We start from the raw sequence: 16,669 nt of genomic DNA on the forward strand, positions 1-16,669 counted from the left end.
CTGAGCCCAGTAGCAACAGGAAGCTAAGACCAGCACATTATTAAGGTAGCCCTATGTGCCTTCACACTAACTTTTAATCAGAGTACATCCACATCAGAAAGAGGCCTCTCACATTCACACCTCTTCTAAGCAGCATCTTATAAGATTTAACATGAACTTACTTGTCTCCTTCACTTTTTTGCTGTCCCTGTAAGAGGAAACTACTGCTCCTCCATCAGCCATGGGGTTCACTTGTACCAGAAGTAATACTTCTGTTCTGGGTCATGTCCCACAGCATTAGCAGTGTGAAACAGCCACTGTCCAGCACAGCATTTTCCAAAACAGGAGACGCATATCCAGAAGTGCTGAGCAGCAGATCAACTGCAAGCCCATTTGTGAAACACAAGTGGGATGAGACTCAAAAAGTACAACGGCAAACTCACCCACATGATACCCAAATACACATTCACACCTTGCACTGATTGGGTATCTGAAAAGACTCTTCTAACACTCCACCTGCAGCACAGTAAAACCCTTTACCTTCTGGGCACAGCTCAGATCCCCACAAAAAGCAGCAACACAGTTTCTTCTTAGAAGGTGTGCTGTGACTGGCCATACAGGCCTTACAAGAAACCCACGATCTCACTTCTCTATATATACGACAACTCCAAGCTGGACAGACACCCAAGAAAAAAAAGTCCCTTCCTTAAGAGAAGCAGACTCTTAAGAGACTACCACCATTGCTAGGCAGCAACCAAAACAATCCCATGAGCTAGCCACATGGGTAATGGACACTGTTTTGCTACTGCTGCCTCCCAATAGGAATCCATAGCCATGTTCTGGTCCTCAGTGCCACGTACCATTTCTACCACCTCAAGCCACACATCAGGTGACATGGATAACATGAGTGCAGGGTAAGCCAGCAGGAACTGCAGCAAAATTTCAGCGAGGAAGAGGGCAGATGTTCCCCTCCCAAGCCATGCCATCTGGAACAGCTCAGAAAGGAACCTGTAACATAGTACTGACGATTCCCTTATGCTCCATATGAAAAGTAATAGGATTTGGGATCCTCTCATGCCACTTCATGTTCTATCTTCCTGTGCTTCCTGCTGTGGTTCAACAGCTTCCCATGGAACAAAGTGGTGCTAACACATCAGCTTTGGGCCCATTTATCATCATATATATCACCAGTTTCAAGCCCTACAATCAGACAAGGATCCTGCGATGTGCTGCTTCCTCACACAGACCATGGTGGTCTCCTCTCTCCAAAGACGGGAGGTAACAGAGACAGACAGTGGCAGGGCCACTTCTCACCAGCACGCCTGGTACAGAAAAGTTGTCTACCTGCAAGGCCTCATGTTCCTCAACTGCTAGAAATTGCTCCCAGCAAGAGGCCTGCTAGCCACACCACCAACAAGAGCACAGATCAGCAGCCCAGCCCTTCACAAATGCCTGACCAGCCATGCAGACCTGCCAAGCCCCTAAATGTAGCTGTAGCCAAGCAGCCAGTCATGTTTCATTCCCACAGAGCGCTGTCTCAGAACGAAGGGAAGGCATGCCCTTCCCTGCCTGTCACCTTTACCTCGGTATGGCCCATGCCATCCAACTCTGCTCCTTGGACAGTGCTATTTCAGCAGTGGGGCCAGGTGGCAGCCAGCAACAAACACTGCCTGCTGGTCCAAACAAAGGGACCACCATACATCTTAACCTGTTATCATCTGTGCCGTTGCCTTCCAGCTTCAAGAGTCTCTGCAGTTAGCCTTACAAGCAAGGTCTCTCCCACCTTCTGTGGGTCTGCAGGTCCACAGAAGCATGCCCATGACATGAACTAACCAAGTGATTGCTGTTATAAAGACAGCATTCTTTGTATGTCTCAGACTCCGCAACAGTTTCTGCAAGAAGGCCTGGGAGGGCACCAGGAAACAACCTGGCACAATAGCAGCTACCCTCAGCATCTCCCCTTTGTCACCTGAGTGGGACAGAATGGGGAGGAGAAACAGCCTCTTCCCCTTCCACTCAAGACTATGCAGTGGCCATGCAAATCTCCCAGCAAAACCGCGCAGAGCGCTAGAGAGGTGGGTCATGGACTTCAGCAGCCACAAGGGAACTGCCATTAGGATCCTCACTACACAGCGCTGGGTGGAGCAGGACAAAGCCTGTCACTAGGAGGACATCCTGCCAAGGCAAGCAGCACAGATCTGCCAAAGCGGGATAGATGCTCAGCACAGAAGAAGAAATCCAAGACCCTTAAGTGCCCAGGTTGCCCAGAGAAGTTATGGATGCCCCCTGTCTGGAGGTGTTCAGTGCTAGGGTGGATAGAGCTCTGAGCAACCTGGTCTAGTGGAAGGTGTCCCTGCCCATAGCATGGTCATTGGAACTAGATCACCTTTAAGGTCCCTTCCAATCCAAACCATTCTAATGATTCTGTTGGTGCAACTCTGAGAGCACAAAAGCGGACAGGCAGGAGAGCAGAGCAGGTGTCAGAAAGCAAACCCAGAGAAACTGCACATGGACAACCCTTACCCCAGACTGGTAAATGGGGCAGGGACAAGCCCTGGCACCTTCAGGATTTCTCTCAGTCAGACTATGCTGTGAATGCACAGCCACTCTCACAGGCAAGTGCTTGCACCACTGTGGGAACAGTGCCTTTAAGTCTGTGCTGGCTACCTGTGGAGGCTGGCGTGAGTCCAGGATTTCTGGGAATGCTCCTCACAGCTCCGCTCATCCGCACACACTTTTGAGGTCAGGACCTCCTGGCTCAAAGCAGCTTCCCCTCCTGCAATTCCCAAAGCACAAGCAACTACAGAAGCTACAGGGGCACAAAACACCGCCAAAACCAAGTCTATGAGACATGGACCTTGCCGATCCTGCTTCAAACTGGCTGAGTTGAAACAAATTAATCCAGTTACATGGGCCACTACACACCCTTGCATTAAAACAGAATATGGTCCTCTTTCATTTGGACCCTTTGCAACACTAGACATCTCCTCTCCAGGACAAAGGATCTCTGCCTTTTGAGCATTCAGAAGCTCCAAGTACTACAAAACCCCTTCTGGGCTTCCAGCAGCTAACCCAGAAAGAACTAGGAGTGCTCTCCTTGCTCTGCCTGTCGAGGGACAAAGGATGTCTGCCTTTTGGGGAAGTGCCACTTCAAAAGACCCGACTCATCTGCACACACAGAAAAGGGAAGGCCTGCGCACACCTGCTCCCACGCCTCTGTCACAGCAAGATGGCTTGGGCTCCTCTGCTGCAGCAGCCTCCTCCACAACACAGGCAGCAGAGCTGGCGACGCCTTTCCACCGCAGCTCCACCCAGCTTGCTCAGGAGCACAAGAGCAGGGCTGAGCTCAGCCCACGCTCACGGCGTTAGGAGCGTGGTGCGGACAGAGCCCCACCTCGAGTCTCCCCACTCCTGCTGGACCCCGGCCTCGCCCTCCTCACCTCACACACGCAGCACGTCTCCCTTCCCTGGCCTCTACCTCCAAACCCTCCGCTCCTCACACGGCTGCTGCCAGCAGCTCCGGCGTTCTCGCTGCTCCTGCCACTGCTCTCCTCTCACCCACCTCAGCTTCACAGCCACCGGCTCCTGCCACCATCACCACCTGCCTCTCGACTCCTCCAAATTTCTGCCAGGGCACATCCAAACAGCTGCTGCTCAGCCACAGCCCAGCTGCCCAGGGACACAAGGAGCACCTCCTGTCCTCGTGAGGAGCCCTGCCCCAGTGCAAAGCCCCAGCACATCCACCCAGCAGCCCCAAGGCTCCCTCCGCCGCCTCCTCCATCCCAGGGGCACCTGCCCACTCCACCAGCACCAGCACGCTGGGCAACGTCCCAAAAGGCGTGACCACCAGAGCACTGCCGTAGCAAAGGGCGCTTTGCTGAGCGGCACGAAGCTTATGAGGCAGGGCCAGCAGCCGGCAGTGTCACGCTATGCTCCCAGGCACTCCCGCAAAGCTGAAGTGGCTGCTGCCCTCACGAGCGCTCTGAGTGCATCCTCATCTCCCCCATCCTGGCACCTGTACCCCTGACGCAAGCAGGACTCACGCCGGCGCCTGGGCCAGGACACGCCTGCTCTCTGCGGGTCTTCCAGAAAGAGCGGGCACCACGGCAGGATTAAAAGTGTCACTCTGCTCGGTGCCGCTTCACAGCCACGCCGCTGCACAAGCGGCACACCACTGCCATTTCCATTCAGCGCAAGGCTGACTTCCAACCCAGCCCGGTGACCTGCACAGGATTACCACCACAATCACAGCAGCTCCAGCGGACTTAGCGCAGCCACAATGAGGGAACAGCAAACACTTTCCCACCACCATCAGCTGATGGCCCAGGGCAGCCGAAAACAACACAGAAGGACAAATGATGGGGCAGCACTCGGGTAAGCCGCCTGGATTAGACAGGCTCAAAGCGGGCTGAAAACCAGCATGTACCGCTAACCCAGCAAAACTGCAGCTCCGGCCCTCATCTCCATTCACCCAAACACGGTCAGGCAGCTGCTGGCTCCCAGCACACGGACAAGGGCCACAAGGGCTAACAGTGCAACGCAGAAGCCAGGCAAGAGCAGCCACCGGCAGACAACCACGAGCCTGAACACGCAGCGTCACCTCTTGCCTCCTCCTGCTTTCCAGCACAATGGCCACAACGGCTCCCTCCCCAGCCAGGGAAACAGTGACATCCACACCTCCGCCTTGGTGTGACACCTTTGGCCACGTTTCTCCCCAGAGGACATGGGAGCAGGTCAAGAGCAGAGTGTGGCCGTGGCAGCGTCCCAAAAGGCAAAGGACCACCTGTCTCCCTCCTGGGTACCAACCCACGCTCAGACTTCATCTTCTGCAAGGGCGGGAGCCGGGATTCCCACGTCCCAAAGCGCACTGCTGCCATGCTAGCATCCAAGGGTCCACCACACTTGTTTTACCTCGCTCGCACACGTGTAAACACATGTCCACACACTCACCTGTTCACTACAGTGACATGCCTCTGCATGGGAATTTCTTTAGGTGCTCCGCTCCCAGCAGCCGGTGGCAAGGCAGACCGCACACTCTCCGCGCTGGGTTTCACCATGCCACATGCCACTCCTCTACCTCGTGGTGGGCGAGGAACAGCCCTCTTGCCGCCTTCTTCTGGCATGCTCAAACACCTGGGCTGTCGCAAAGTTCCTTTGGGCTTTCCTAAAGAGTTTGCAGACATAGCTGTGAGTAGCACTCCCCTCTCCCAACACAAACAGGCTTGAAGCGCCCTCCAGGGAGCCCACACTTTTACCAAAAGACACTTCAGAAGGACGCTTTCAGCCACAGTCCTGGGTCTCTCGGCTACAGCACCATGGCTCACACCCAAGGACTCACAAGCCACAATCCCCGCTGCCACGCTGCAGCAGGCAGACAGGAGACGCCTCTTTCCTTACGCTCTCCAAAGAGCCATGCGAGTGTCAGGTGCCACAACAGCTCATGTCTCAGGTGGAACCCACGGCCAGGCTGCCCTTCACCACCCCGCAGCAGCTCCCAGCGGCGTAGCACACGCAGCCTAACTCAACCTCCTCAGCCACCTCCTGCACTGCTGCCAAAAGCTGTCTTCCAAGCCTTCTCCTCCAGGACTCCCGCCATGCAGCAGAGGTTGCCAAGTAACACCTGCACAGGAACACGCCGCACCGGCCTTCAGGCCACGTGGGCATAAGCAAGCTCTTGGTCACTTTGCTGTTTCTCTGCTGGCTCTACCACACCAATTCTGGCAGGCTCAAACACTTCCGAGGGCTATCACCGTGCAAGACAGCAAACCAACGGGCGCTTACAGTCGTGGTCATTTAACTGGGACGCGAGTCACCAGTTCAGCTTCTCGACAGAGGGTGGACTGCTGGTGTAGTTGCAGGAAAGCAAGAAGCAGCAAACCCTTCGTTACAAGCAAACTGCAAGACCTGCCGTTGCTCCAAGCTGCCGACTCACAAGTGGATGGCCTTGCCTGGCCCTGATCCTCGGACACCCCACCGACACCAACACAACAACAGCGCAGCAGTGAGGGAAACCTGACCCACCGGCTCTGGGAAAGCGGCTGCCACAGCTTACACTTAAGCAAAAAGGCAGAGTACAAAGAAGAGCCCCTGGGCATCAGCAATGGCGTGGCTCCAGGGCACTTGCAGCAGCAACAGGCGCTGCTGAAACCGCCCCAGATGGGGCTGCAGGGGCTGCTTCTCGCTGTGAGGGCATGGCTCATCCCTGTCCTCCATAACGGGCTGAGCTCAGCCCCAAAGAGCTAGCAGGCTCCTTGCCACGCTTCTCGCTCGCACCTCCATGACATTTCTCAGAGAAGCATGGGCAGGTGGCAGTGACGCCAGGCGTCCCCCAAGAACTTTTCAGCCAAGACCATTCACATCTCACGCACGTGCTCCAGAAGGGCTTCCTCACTGACCACGGCTTGCAAGCGCAAGCACCCTTGTCAGCAACACCCCCTGCTCCCAGGGCTCTTCGCTATAAGCACACAGCTCGTGGCCATTAGTGACACACCCTCACGGCCAAGACTTTTGCCCCAGCCGCTGCACAGTTCTTTCACAAAGGTAGGCCTGCCACAGCTGCCTGGGTCTTACCTGCTAACGTGACTGGAGACGTGTTCTTCAGCCTCATCTGGCAGTTCACTTGCCGTCCCATTTTCTTCTTGGAACTCCTCTGCCGAGCCACCAGTTGAGCAATTGGCACAGTCTCGCTGCAAGCAACAGCGTGGCAAATGACCTTGGCGGAGCAGGAAGGGGACAGGAGAGAAAACAGTCAGTGAGGTCCAAGCTCATCCACAACACGCAGAAGGATTTGCAGCCACTTCCATGCCTGTAACTGCTGGGTCACACAGGCCTGCAGGCACTTCAGCAAAGGCTTCAGCAGCACACGCAGATCTCGGGGACCTCCCTCTCCTTTCGCAGCGCACCTCAGAAATCACCAAAGCAGATTGCCAGAGCCCCTCCATCACCTTCCCACGTTAGGTTGAGCCCAATCCTGGCTGCACAGATTGCCCTGCAGGCACTGGGCTGGCCCACAACAATAGCCTGGCTGGGGCAAGCCCACAGCCACCTACCCGGCCTCCTTAACAGCCTCGTGCCCTCACCTCCCCGAGCCACGGCTCAACAGTCCTCGAACGGATGCAGGAACCCTGCTTAGGCAAGCCCCCAGGCCACATACACTTGGCCGCCCGGAGGAGATGCAAGCCCAAACTCCTGGGACATTCTGCTGCTGACAGCCTGCAAAAGCAGCTGAACAAGCACCCAGGGCTCCACGAGGACGAAGGCAGCCACCCAAAAAGCCATGAGTGAAAAACAGGAGTCGGTGGTCTCAGGGGACCTCTCTGTGGCTCTCAGCCATGCTCTGTGGTGGTGGCACCTGCTCAAAAAGGAGACCTCACACACAACCACTGCTACCACCATAACCGTGGTCCCCAGTACATGTAGGGGCTGACAGTTTTAGCACACGAGCACAGCGGGAGACACTGAGGGACTTGGCCAGCGCCTCTGAAGTTTAGCAAACAGCAGCTCCAGAAAGGATTTTTTCTCACAAGCGAGGCAGGGCAACCAAAGCAGAAAAACCGAGGGCCAAGACAAAAAAAGCAAGCAACTGCTAATCAGCCACGGCTTGCTTCAGACTTCTCAATCTCTCAGGCTGACTCAAACAGCCCAGCGAAACGGGGGTAAGGGAAGACAACACCAGGAGAAAGCGACACTCAGCCTCCAGCAGCGCGCTCCAGCTCATCCTTCCCCTTCTCTTCTTCGGCCACCACACACCCAGCACCTGCACCGCGCTGCCTCTCCTTCTGAGCGACAGCTCTCCTAGATCAGGAGCTCCTGCTTAGAAGTCACACAGCATACATGCTGTGCAGTCAACGCCTATGCAAAACGCGTACCAGCAGCGACACCACTACATTACTCTACCAAGCTGCTTTCCAGAGGGTCAGCCCCCAGACTGTACAGGTACCTGGGCTCGTTCTTCCCCAGGTGCCGGACTTACCCTTTCCCTGCACCGGGCTTCACAGGGTTCCTCTTGTTCCATTTCTCCAGCTTCTTGAGGTCCCACCAAATAGCAGCGCATCCACCTGCACTGCCACTCCTTCCTATCACCTACAGACTCGCTGAGGATGATCTCTGCCCCATCGCCCCAGTCATTCATGAACACGTTAGACAGCACTGCCCCAGCATCGAGCCCTGGGGCACGTCGCTAGTGACTAGTCTCCTGATGGGGTTTGTACCACTGCTTATGGGAGACTGTCAAAGCCTTACTCAAGTGCAGATAAACCACATCCAATGCTCCCCCCTCACCCACCCAACCGCTTACTTCATTTTGGAAGGGTGTTGCTTTGGCCTCACAGGACTTCCGCTTCACAAATCCATACTGACTGCCTGCCACCTTGTCCTTCACATGGCGGAACAGCTTTTCAGGATTAGTTGCTCAATCACATTCCCCAGAGACAGAGCTCAGGCTGACCAGCCTGCGGCTCTTCAGAGCCTCCTTCCCACCCTTCCCGAAGGTAAGGCCTGCTTTCTTCCACTCCTCGGGAACCTCGCACAAACCACCATGACCTTGCAAAGGTAATGGAAGTGGTCTTGCAACAACATCAGGCAGCTCCCTCAGCACCCCCGGGTGCATTGCAGCAGACCCGTGGGCTTGCTGGTTTAAATGTTCCCTAGCCTAATCCTCCACCGCTGAGGGCAAGTCTTCCTTGCCCCGCACTTCCCCACTGGTCTTCAGGAGCCTTGGCATTGCTGCTGGCTGCTCCTAACAGCAAAGATCAAGGCAAAGGTGGCAACCAGAGCCTCAGCCTCCTCCACGTCCTTTAAGACCAGGTCCCCGTTGCTAGTCCTCAGCAGACCCCCATGTTCCCTAGTCACCCTTTTGCTGATGGCGCACCTGGAGAAACCCTTTTGTTGTCCTTCACGTCCCTTGCCACAAGCAGCTCCCTATGGGCTTTAGCTTTCCTCAGCCCACCCCTGCACGGTGGGATGGTGCCTCTGTACTCCTTCCACCTCACCCACCTCTGCTTCTGCCTCTTGTGCGCCTGCTTCTGATGGTAATGTCAGGAGCTCCCTCTTCATCCATGCGTGTCTCCAGCAATGCTGCTTTTAAATAGTCACTGAAAGGAGAGAGAAACTTGGCCAGACAGTGGCCTGTACCTGACCGAGGCTTCACTCATCTTTGTGAAAAGTGAACATGAGATCCTGAACTCTTCACCCTTTCAGAGACGTCTGTGCCGCAACCTGTGCTCCATGGACTGAGCACGGACTTGGTAAGGCTTTAGTGAAATGAAACACAGCAAAGCGTCGGAGTTCTCCATCTGCTGTACCTTCTGGCTTCTAGTTTTTCTGCTCTTCCTGTATTTTCTACTCTGGCCCATACAGTTAGCCAGGTGCTTGAAGGACTTGCTTTGGAAGGGTGCTCTCAGAACCGGCAGGGCTTTGGGAGCTGTTCTGAAGCCGATGGCACTCTGTCTTGGTTTTCAGGTGGTTGAACTCGCCAGTAATAAAGGCGGTCTTTCTTAAGCCCACGCATGCTGCTTTGAGCAGCATCTCTGTATTCCTCCCAGGTCACTTCTCCCTGCTCCCGCCTCATGCCTGCTTCCTTGTCACGGCTGCGTTTTGTCAGGAGCTCCTGTTCATCCGTGCAGCGCTCCTAGCACCTTTGCTTTTCTTCCCTGATTGTTGGGATGGACCATTCTTGACACTGGAGGAGGCAGTCCTTGAAAATCCACTACCTCTCGCAGACCACGCTTCTCTCCACGACTCTATCCCACAGGAGTCTTCCAAGCAGGCTCCTGAGCAGGCCAGAGTCTCTTCCCCTGACACCTACTTGTTGATACCGCTCTTTGCCTTATTCCCCTCCTTTCAGGCTCCCAAACACCACCATCTCATGGCCGCTGCAGCCAGGGCTGTCCCCAGCCTTTAGCTCTCCAACTAGTTCTTCCCTCGTAAGAATCAGGTCCAGCAGAGCATCTCCCCTCATGGGCTCATCACTTGCCTCGGCATGCCGTCACCAGCACACCCCAGAAACAACCTGGGTTGCTCATGCTTGGCTCTCTTCTCCCCCCAGCAGCTACGGCACCGGCTCAAGTCCTCTCTGAGGACCCAGGGCCTGCACATGAGGCTTCTTGCAGTCGTCACAAGGCGGCATCATCTGCTTTACCTACCACTTCTTCCCAACTAAGGCGTTTGTGACAGCCAGACGCCATGGGGCCCGTACGCTGGCCTGCCCACTGCCCATAAACCCTGAGCTCTGGCTGTCTCACCATCCTTCCCAAGGCAGAGCTCCAAGCGCCTCCACTGCCCTTGCAGGGTGCTTCTTCTCAGTTGCTTCGGGCACGCAGAGCATAGCTGGCGCTCCTCAACCAATGTAAGTCCGTCTCCAATACCTCTTCAGTAGATTCTGCCTTTCCCACCTTTGAATGTCACGTTTCACTCCCTCCTTACAGCTGACACAGAGAAGGCACCACCTCTAGTGCTATCCAAGAGTCCACAAGGCTCTCGGCACACATCGTATTAGAGGGTAAGGAATGGGACGGTACCAGGCTACGCCCTGCAAGGCCCTAGTCACAAACAGGTGGCTATCTGCCACAGCCACCACGAGGAAGCATTAACTGCAGCATCACAAATGTTCCCAGAGGTACCTGCGGTCATGTTACTGATGTAGCTGCAGCCAACGCAAGCTTGGAGCAAGCAACAAAGAGCCCCAGGTTTGAAAACCTGTGCTAAAAGGGCACATTCGGACAGCTCTCAAAATGCAGCAAGGGAAACTCTTGATTAAGAATGGCCACATTTCCAGACATCAGCACAAAACCCAGGACATCTCTCATCACACTCCTCACCGCCAGCCAGGAAGACCTGCTTCTCACTTCCCAGGTGCCATCCCGATCCAGCTGAGCCAAACAAGGAGCTCAGCCATAAAGCCTGTCTCGCTAGACCCGCTGCGACAGCCACACATTGTGCCAAACATCTGTTCGCCTTCTCCTCTCCCACAGTCTATACAGACTTCAGGGAGACCGGCATGGCTCTAACAAGTGACAGGATTCAAGCCCTGCACCCAAACACATCACCCACAAGTCACGCAGCTATTCCAGCCATCAAGAGAATGCCTTCTGACCAAAAATCAGGAACCCCGCGCTGCTCGGCAAAGAGCCTGGGGGGGCTGGCAAGTTGCTTCCAAGCTGGCAGCCACCAGGAGACACAGGCTAGCAAAGCAATGCCAGGGAACAAGGGAAAACTCTCCCACCACACAAATATTCTCTGCTGAGCTCTGCTCCACCTCCTCCTTCACCGCTCTGCTGACTCCCTGTCCCTTGCTCACTTGCTAAGCTGAGGCCTCGCAACCCTTGCACAAAGGCACCTCACTTGCATGGGCTCTCCCTCACCTCAGCAAGTCTTCACAGCCCTGCGGCACTGCAACTCATGACAAAGAGCGCTAAGCCCAAAGCAGCCACTGTCAGGCATACAGGCAGCAGCAGCCACAACAGCGTCGCTGTAGCAAAAAGATGAGGCTAAACGCCACCCTGAAGAGATGACCAACACTCACCCACACGCATTGACCTTCTTTACCATCCCAGGACAGCTCATCCGTATCCCCTCCACAGTTACACATGCTGAGGCAGGGACCAGAGCTCTACAGCCACACAAACTGCTTTCCAGACAGATCTCTTGGTTCTGGGAAAATGCAACCTTCCACCTTTTGCAAACACAACTTCGCAGTCAGCATACAGAGGCAGGAAAACAAGGGGCACCTGGTCTACAACCACAGCTTCCAGTATTCCCAGCAGCAGGGCGTGACATACATGCCACAGTACTTTTCTCAGAAATCCACGCACAAGCACAGGTGAAGTGATGAACCACACACACTCTACAAACACAAAAACCATTTCTGAAGTTCGAGTCTTACCTGTCCCATTTTGTTTTCTTCCATTCTGACCACTGCTGGGATGCTCTCCAAGTAGCCTTCCAGTGTGCCATGGCCTAGGTGCCTGAAGGGAATCCACTCACCGGTCAGGGATTTGTATTCACCCTGAAGCTCTGACAAAGGTACGCCGTTTTTAAAGGGATGAAGAACAGCTCGCAGTGTTTTTGCAATAAGTTCAGGCTCCTGCATCTTCATCTATACATACCACCTCCACCCAGAATGAAAAAGGATAGAAAAAAAAAAAATAAGGCGGCAGCAATTTTACATATACAGGCTAAAAATACTGGCTCTTACTATTCAAACCCCCTCCCCAAACAAGCAAGGAATCAGTGGCTCATCTTTGCATACTTCTATGTAGACTTGTAGGGGCCCGATCCTGCCAGCCAAGCATGGGGTGGTATGAAACAGACCGGGCATGACCTCCAAAAAAACAGGTGAATGAGCACAGCAGTCTCTGGGCACGGGCTGTCCCTGGCCACGGCGTCAGAAGAGCAGGGCTGCCAGGCAATTTGCCCACCCATGTTCCTGCCTGCAGGGCCAGGACTTCCACCACAAGCAGGGCAGGGACCTGCCGCCCCCCACCCTGGCATCCAGTGCTCCCTCCACTCGTGACCCACAGTGACACCAGGTAGCTCACAGCCACTCCTCCCTCATGCGATCCCACATCCCCACACCAGCGCCCACAGGGGGTGTGTCAGCTCCACCATGGAAACCACATGCACCCAGGCCATGCCATGTCTTACCCACAGGCACACGATGCCTCAACTCCACAGACGCCTCTTCAGAGAGAAAACCCAACAGAAGTGACACCTGCTCCCTGCAAGCCAGGGGCTGCACACAGCAGGAGTGTGACAAAGCCATTGCCAGCGCCGCCCCATCTCATCCCCAGGCAACCGCCGCTGCCGCGCTGGTAAAGGCATGAGCAGTCTGCCGCTTCATCTCCAACAGCACCTTCCATGGAGCCACAGGCTGTGCTGGTGGGACACGTCAGGAGAAGACTTACCTGCCAGCAAGGGCTCCCACCAGCCACAGCTGGGCAGTGCAGCAGGCTGTTTCAAAGCAGGTGCCAGAGACAGCTGAAGCCCTCAGCCATCCACACACTCAGGGCTTCTCCAGGGCCAGCCAGCTGCACTCACAAAATGCGGGCGAGCTCCAGGCACAAGCACTGCCAGGCAGGCTCTGCGCTCCTGGGCAGCCGTTCTTCTCACAGATGCCCACCTGCCGCAGGGGCAATCTCACCAGAGAAACCTCCCCACCACAACTGTGGACCGAAGCCAGACACAGCTCTCGCACCACCCAGGACCCAACCCTGCTCAAAATGAGTGTGCTGCACGCAGAGCTCAGTCCTAATACTGAGCATGCTCGTGTGCCTCAAACACATGATCTTCACCCCCCAGCAGCTAACGTGCAACACACAGAGTCAGTGGTTTGGCACAAGGTGACCTCCCTCTCCTCCAACCTCTCGAGCTCAAGACATGACAGCAGAGCCCCTCACCTCCCCGCACATGAAGGCAAGCAACTGCTGCTCGTGTACCTGGGCAGTGCTCTCTCCAAGTGGCAGCAGCAACAGGCAGCTGCTTCCCACCACAGCACCACTATGCAGGACTCCACGTAAACTTAGTCTGTGCTGCTCTCTCCAGATGCAGCCCCTCTCCTCTCACTGTTGCCCTTTTCCAGGGCAAGTCACCTTGGGCAACACACCAGTCCAAAGGGAAGAGCACTCCCAACCCTCAGCACATTTCAGACTCCGTGCCACATGTTTAGTCTATGCACAGACACCAACGCTGTCTCTACCTTCCTGCACCCGAGTTCACAGCCCAGCTCAGGTGCTGGGCAAGCAGGCAGAGCATTAAGTCATGTTCTTCACCCTTCCCTGAGCAGCTTTACTTTAGACACATGCAGCACTTCACGAACCTGACCACATCTCTGTGTCTGTACAAGTATATTTACACACAGGTACACCCACACACCTACCTCAATACAGACAACACTATGTATACATGTGTTTACACAAGCATGGTTCAACAAGCTGCTACACACAGGTACTTCTGCAGAAACAATCACAGACATTTCAGCATAACTAGTCCACAGGAGCAATCACCACAGACATTTCAGCACAACTAGTTCTACAGAAAATTTCCATTTGCTTCTTGGGGGGGCGGGGGGGAGCACGGCGCAGGCTATCACTGAAATCAGCTCAGCCACTCTGACAGGTAGGATACCCTCACAGCACTCGACAAACACTCTGCCTGTACACAAGCCAGCTCACAGGCACAAAGGTACTCCAGCTCCTTACCCCAGCAATTTCTGCCCCTGCTGGTCCAGTGTGTTTCACTAACTGATCCTGGAACAACCTCTACCACAGCCACCTTCACAGCACCCCCTGCTCAACTGCGGGGCACAGCATCACAGTGCCCAAACAGAGGAGCAAATGTTGAACATGAGCTTGCACACCTCCAGATGGCAATGGGCGGCAGCCATGCTAGGCATCTGCATCCTTCTCTCACCTTTTCAGAGGCTTAGCAGCTGGTGAACAGAGCTTCAAAGAGTGAGAGGGGGTGGTGGTCCCCTGCCAGAAGAAAAGACCAAAGAAGTTCGTATCTCCTTTGGACCTACTCAGTGCCATGGGGACATCAAATGCTGGACAAATGCATAAGTGGTTTAATGTTTCAATCACATAAAACAAACACCCAAACGTTGAGAAGTACACCAAAAAACCACAGTCTTTTCTGCGATTGTGTTCAAAGTTATTTACATACAAGATATGTGGAAAAGTCAATAAGAAGCACTTTTGGGGCCTTATTCTCTACTGTTTCTCTCAAATAATATACCCAGTTTCTTATTTTGTCAATATGTCTGCTGAAATTATTCTTACCTGAACTACCTGAATTTAACTTACTGCTCAGGAAAAATTACTATAAAACCCATTACAGCTAGGATGACAGTGACCATGAAGGAAACTTACAACAACCTAGGAAGGCAGTTTCAAAAGTTGATTCAAAAGAGGAAACTTCAACCAAAAAAGAAACGCAGGGACGTGGGGCGACAACACCATACCACCACCAGATAGCGCTGCAGTATACCAATACTAAAGAGACGAGACCAGAAAGAGCAAACATCACATAAAATACATACTCCTAAGTTATAGTATCAGGAGCAGTCACGGGGACAATTCACGTAGTTAAACGAGATGCCAGATACTAGAGTACAAAGGTTAAACCGAATGCAGTCCTCAACTTACACCTGAAAGATGTTCCCATTCCTACAGTTAGCAAGAATCCTGGAGATTTGCAATGCAGTAATGGTGACAGTAAGTAATAAACTGACACATTAGCAGACAGCCACGTGGCTTCTGAAGCTTTTTAAGAACTCTTAGCTGTAAGGCTAGGTCATTCAACAGTGATGATATTCATCCAGCAGCTTGCTGCCTCCAGATGGGGGGCCATTTCACTGGAAACACAGCCCGAGGAGGCTGTTACCAGTAAATCTGGGCACATCACCCACACCCGCCTTCTCCGGCATCTGAACGGAAAGTTTTTTCCAGTATGCTTAAAACAGATGACCAGCCTCCAACAGAAAAATGGTCCCTGTGCTGCAGGGGCTAACTAAAAGAGGTAGCGGGCATAGTTTTCCTGCCGAGAAGGATGAACTCTCCAATAGCCATATTAAAAGACTACAAACACAACCCTGTGGAACCCAGGTCTCCTCTGAAGGCACGCAGCGGTCACCGGCCAGCTGCAGCCGGGACACTTTCTCTGCCACAAGGGCGCCACTGAGGAGAAGCAGCCACCGCCGACAGGCCGGGGCCGGCCCTCCGCGCTGCCGCTCCCCCCCCGCCCGGGAAGACTTACAGCCGGCGGGGCTCCGCTCGGTCCTTACCAACACCTCGACCCGCGGTCTCTCGGACACCAGCCAAAGCCTCTTCCCCCGTCGCTGCCGCCGCCGCCGCCGCCGCGGGCCGGGCCCGGACGAACGCCGCCGCCTCGCCGCGAGGGGCCGGCACGGCACAGGTGGCCGCTCCCCTCCCGCCGCGCCAGCGGCCGCGCCCCACCCAGCGCTGCCCGCTCGCGCCCAACCGCCGCCAACTGCACCGCGCCCCGCCCCGCGGCGCCAGCGCACATGCGCCGAGCGGCCCCACCCGCGCCTCTGCCCCGCCCGGGCCGGCCCTCGGCGCATGCGCCCCCCCCCCAGTGGGCCACGTGGCCCGCCGTCCCGCGGCGCCCCCCCGCGGCTGCAGCAGGCGTGTCGGGCGGTTCGGCGGCCCCGTCCCGCGGCGCCGTGCCCTCGCTCCGTGGGGCCCGTGAAACCTCCGTGCTGCCACACGGCAGCAGCTGAAATGGCCCTCTTGAGGGAGGGACCGAGGAATGACGCTTAAGCGCATCTCTTCCACAGAGAATGCAGGTGTTTTAGTCAATTCACTTAACCGCCTCAATTTCTGATCTGAAAACGTCACTGAATTCTATACTCGAATCCCTCCGTTACAGACACCCATTCATTACCACTGCGCGGTGCAGCCTCTGCCAGGGCGAGCCCAGTGGGTGCCTGTCGTCACCCAGGCCTTTGGCACACCGCTTGGGGCCCGGGCTCTCAGCAGGGCTGCCCTGCTCAGCCAGCGCCCAGGCAGCTGCCCAGCACCCCTTGAAACCTTGAGAACCCACGGGCCTGGCTTTCCTTGGGTCCTCCGGTGCTCCAAACACGTGGCTGGTCAGTGCCTCGCACAGAGGTGCAGAAGATGGCCACCAGCCATGCACAGCCAGGCCCGGTGAGGTCAGCTCCCCGCAGCCAGCAAGG

At 55.2% G+C, this 16,669-nt stretch overlaps 1 protein-coding gene across 7 annotated transcripts; it reads right to left on the bottom strand.

Moving 5' to 3' along the window:
- Positions 1–4,104: 4,104 nt before the first annotated feature.
- Positions 4,105–15,934, bottom strand: LOC119141108 (tudor domain-containing protein 7-like). 7 transcript variants are annotated; one of them, XR_005101840.1, is made up of 4 exons: positions 12,622–15,932; positions 11,861–12,086; positions 6,550–6,691; positions 4,105–5,143 (listed from the first exon to the last, which is right to left on the bottom strand). XR_005101840.1 is itself a non-coding variant. In XM_037372929.1 (4 exons), the coding sequence occupies exons 2-4, from the start codon at positions 12,071–12,073 to the stop codon at positions 4,926–4,928; spliced, it is 573 nt and encodes a 190-aa protein (XP_037228826.1). In that variant the 5' UTR covers positions 12,074–12,086; positions 15,758–15,934; the 3' UTR covers positions 4,105–4,925. The 7 variants fall into 7 exon arrangements, 6 of the variants coding, with proteins under 6 accessions (XP_037228826.1, XP_037228825.1, XP_037228823.1 ...); XM_037372929.1 differs by having other exon boundaries at positions 15,758–15,934; XM_037372928.1 differs by having other exon boundaries at positions 15,730–15,934.
- Positions 15,935–16,669: the final 735 nt, after the last annotated feature.

Source organism: Falco rusticolus, chromosome Z, assembly GCF_015220075.1.
Source record: "Falco rusticolus isolate bFalRus1 chromosome Z, bFalRus1.pri, whole genome shotgun sequence".
NCBI lineage: Eukaryota > Metazoa > Chordata > Aves > Falconiformes > Falconidae > Falco > Falco rusticolus.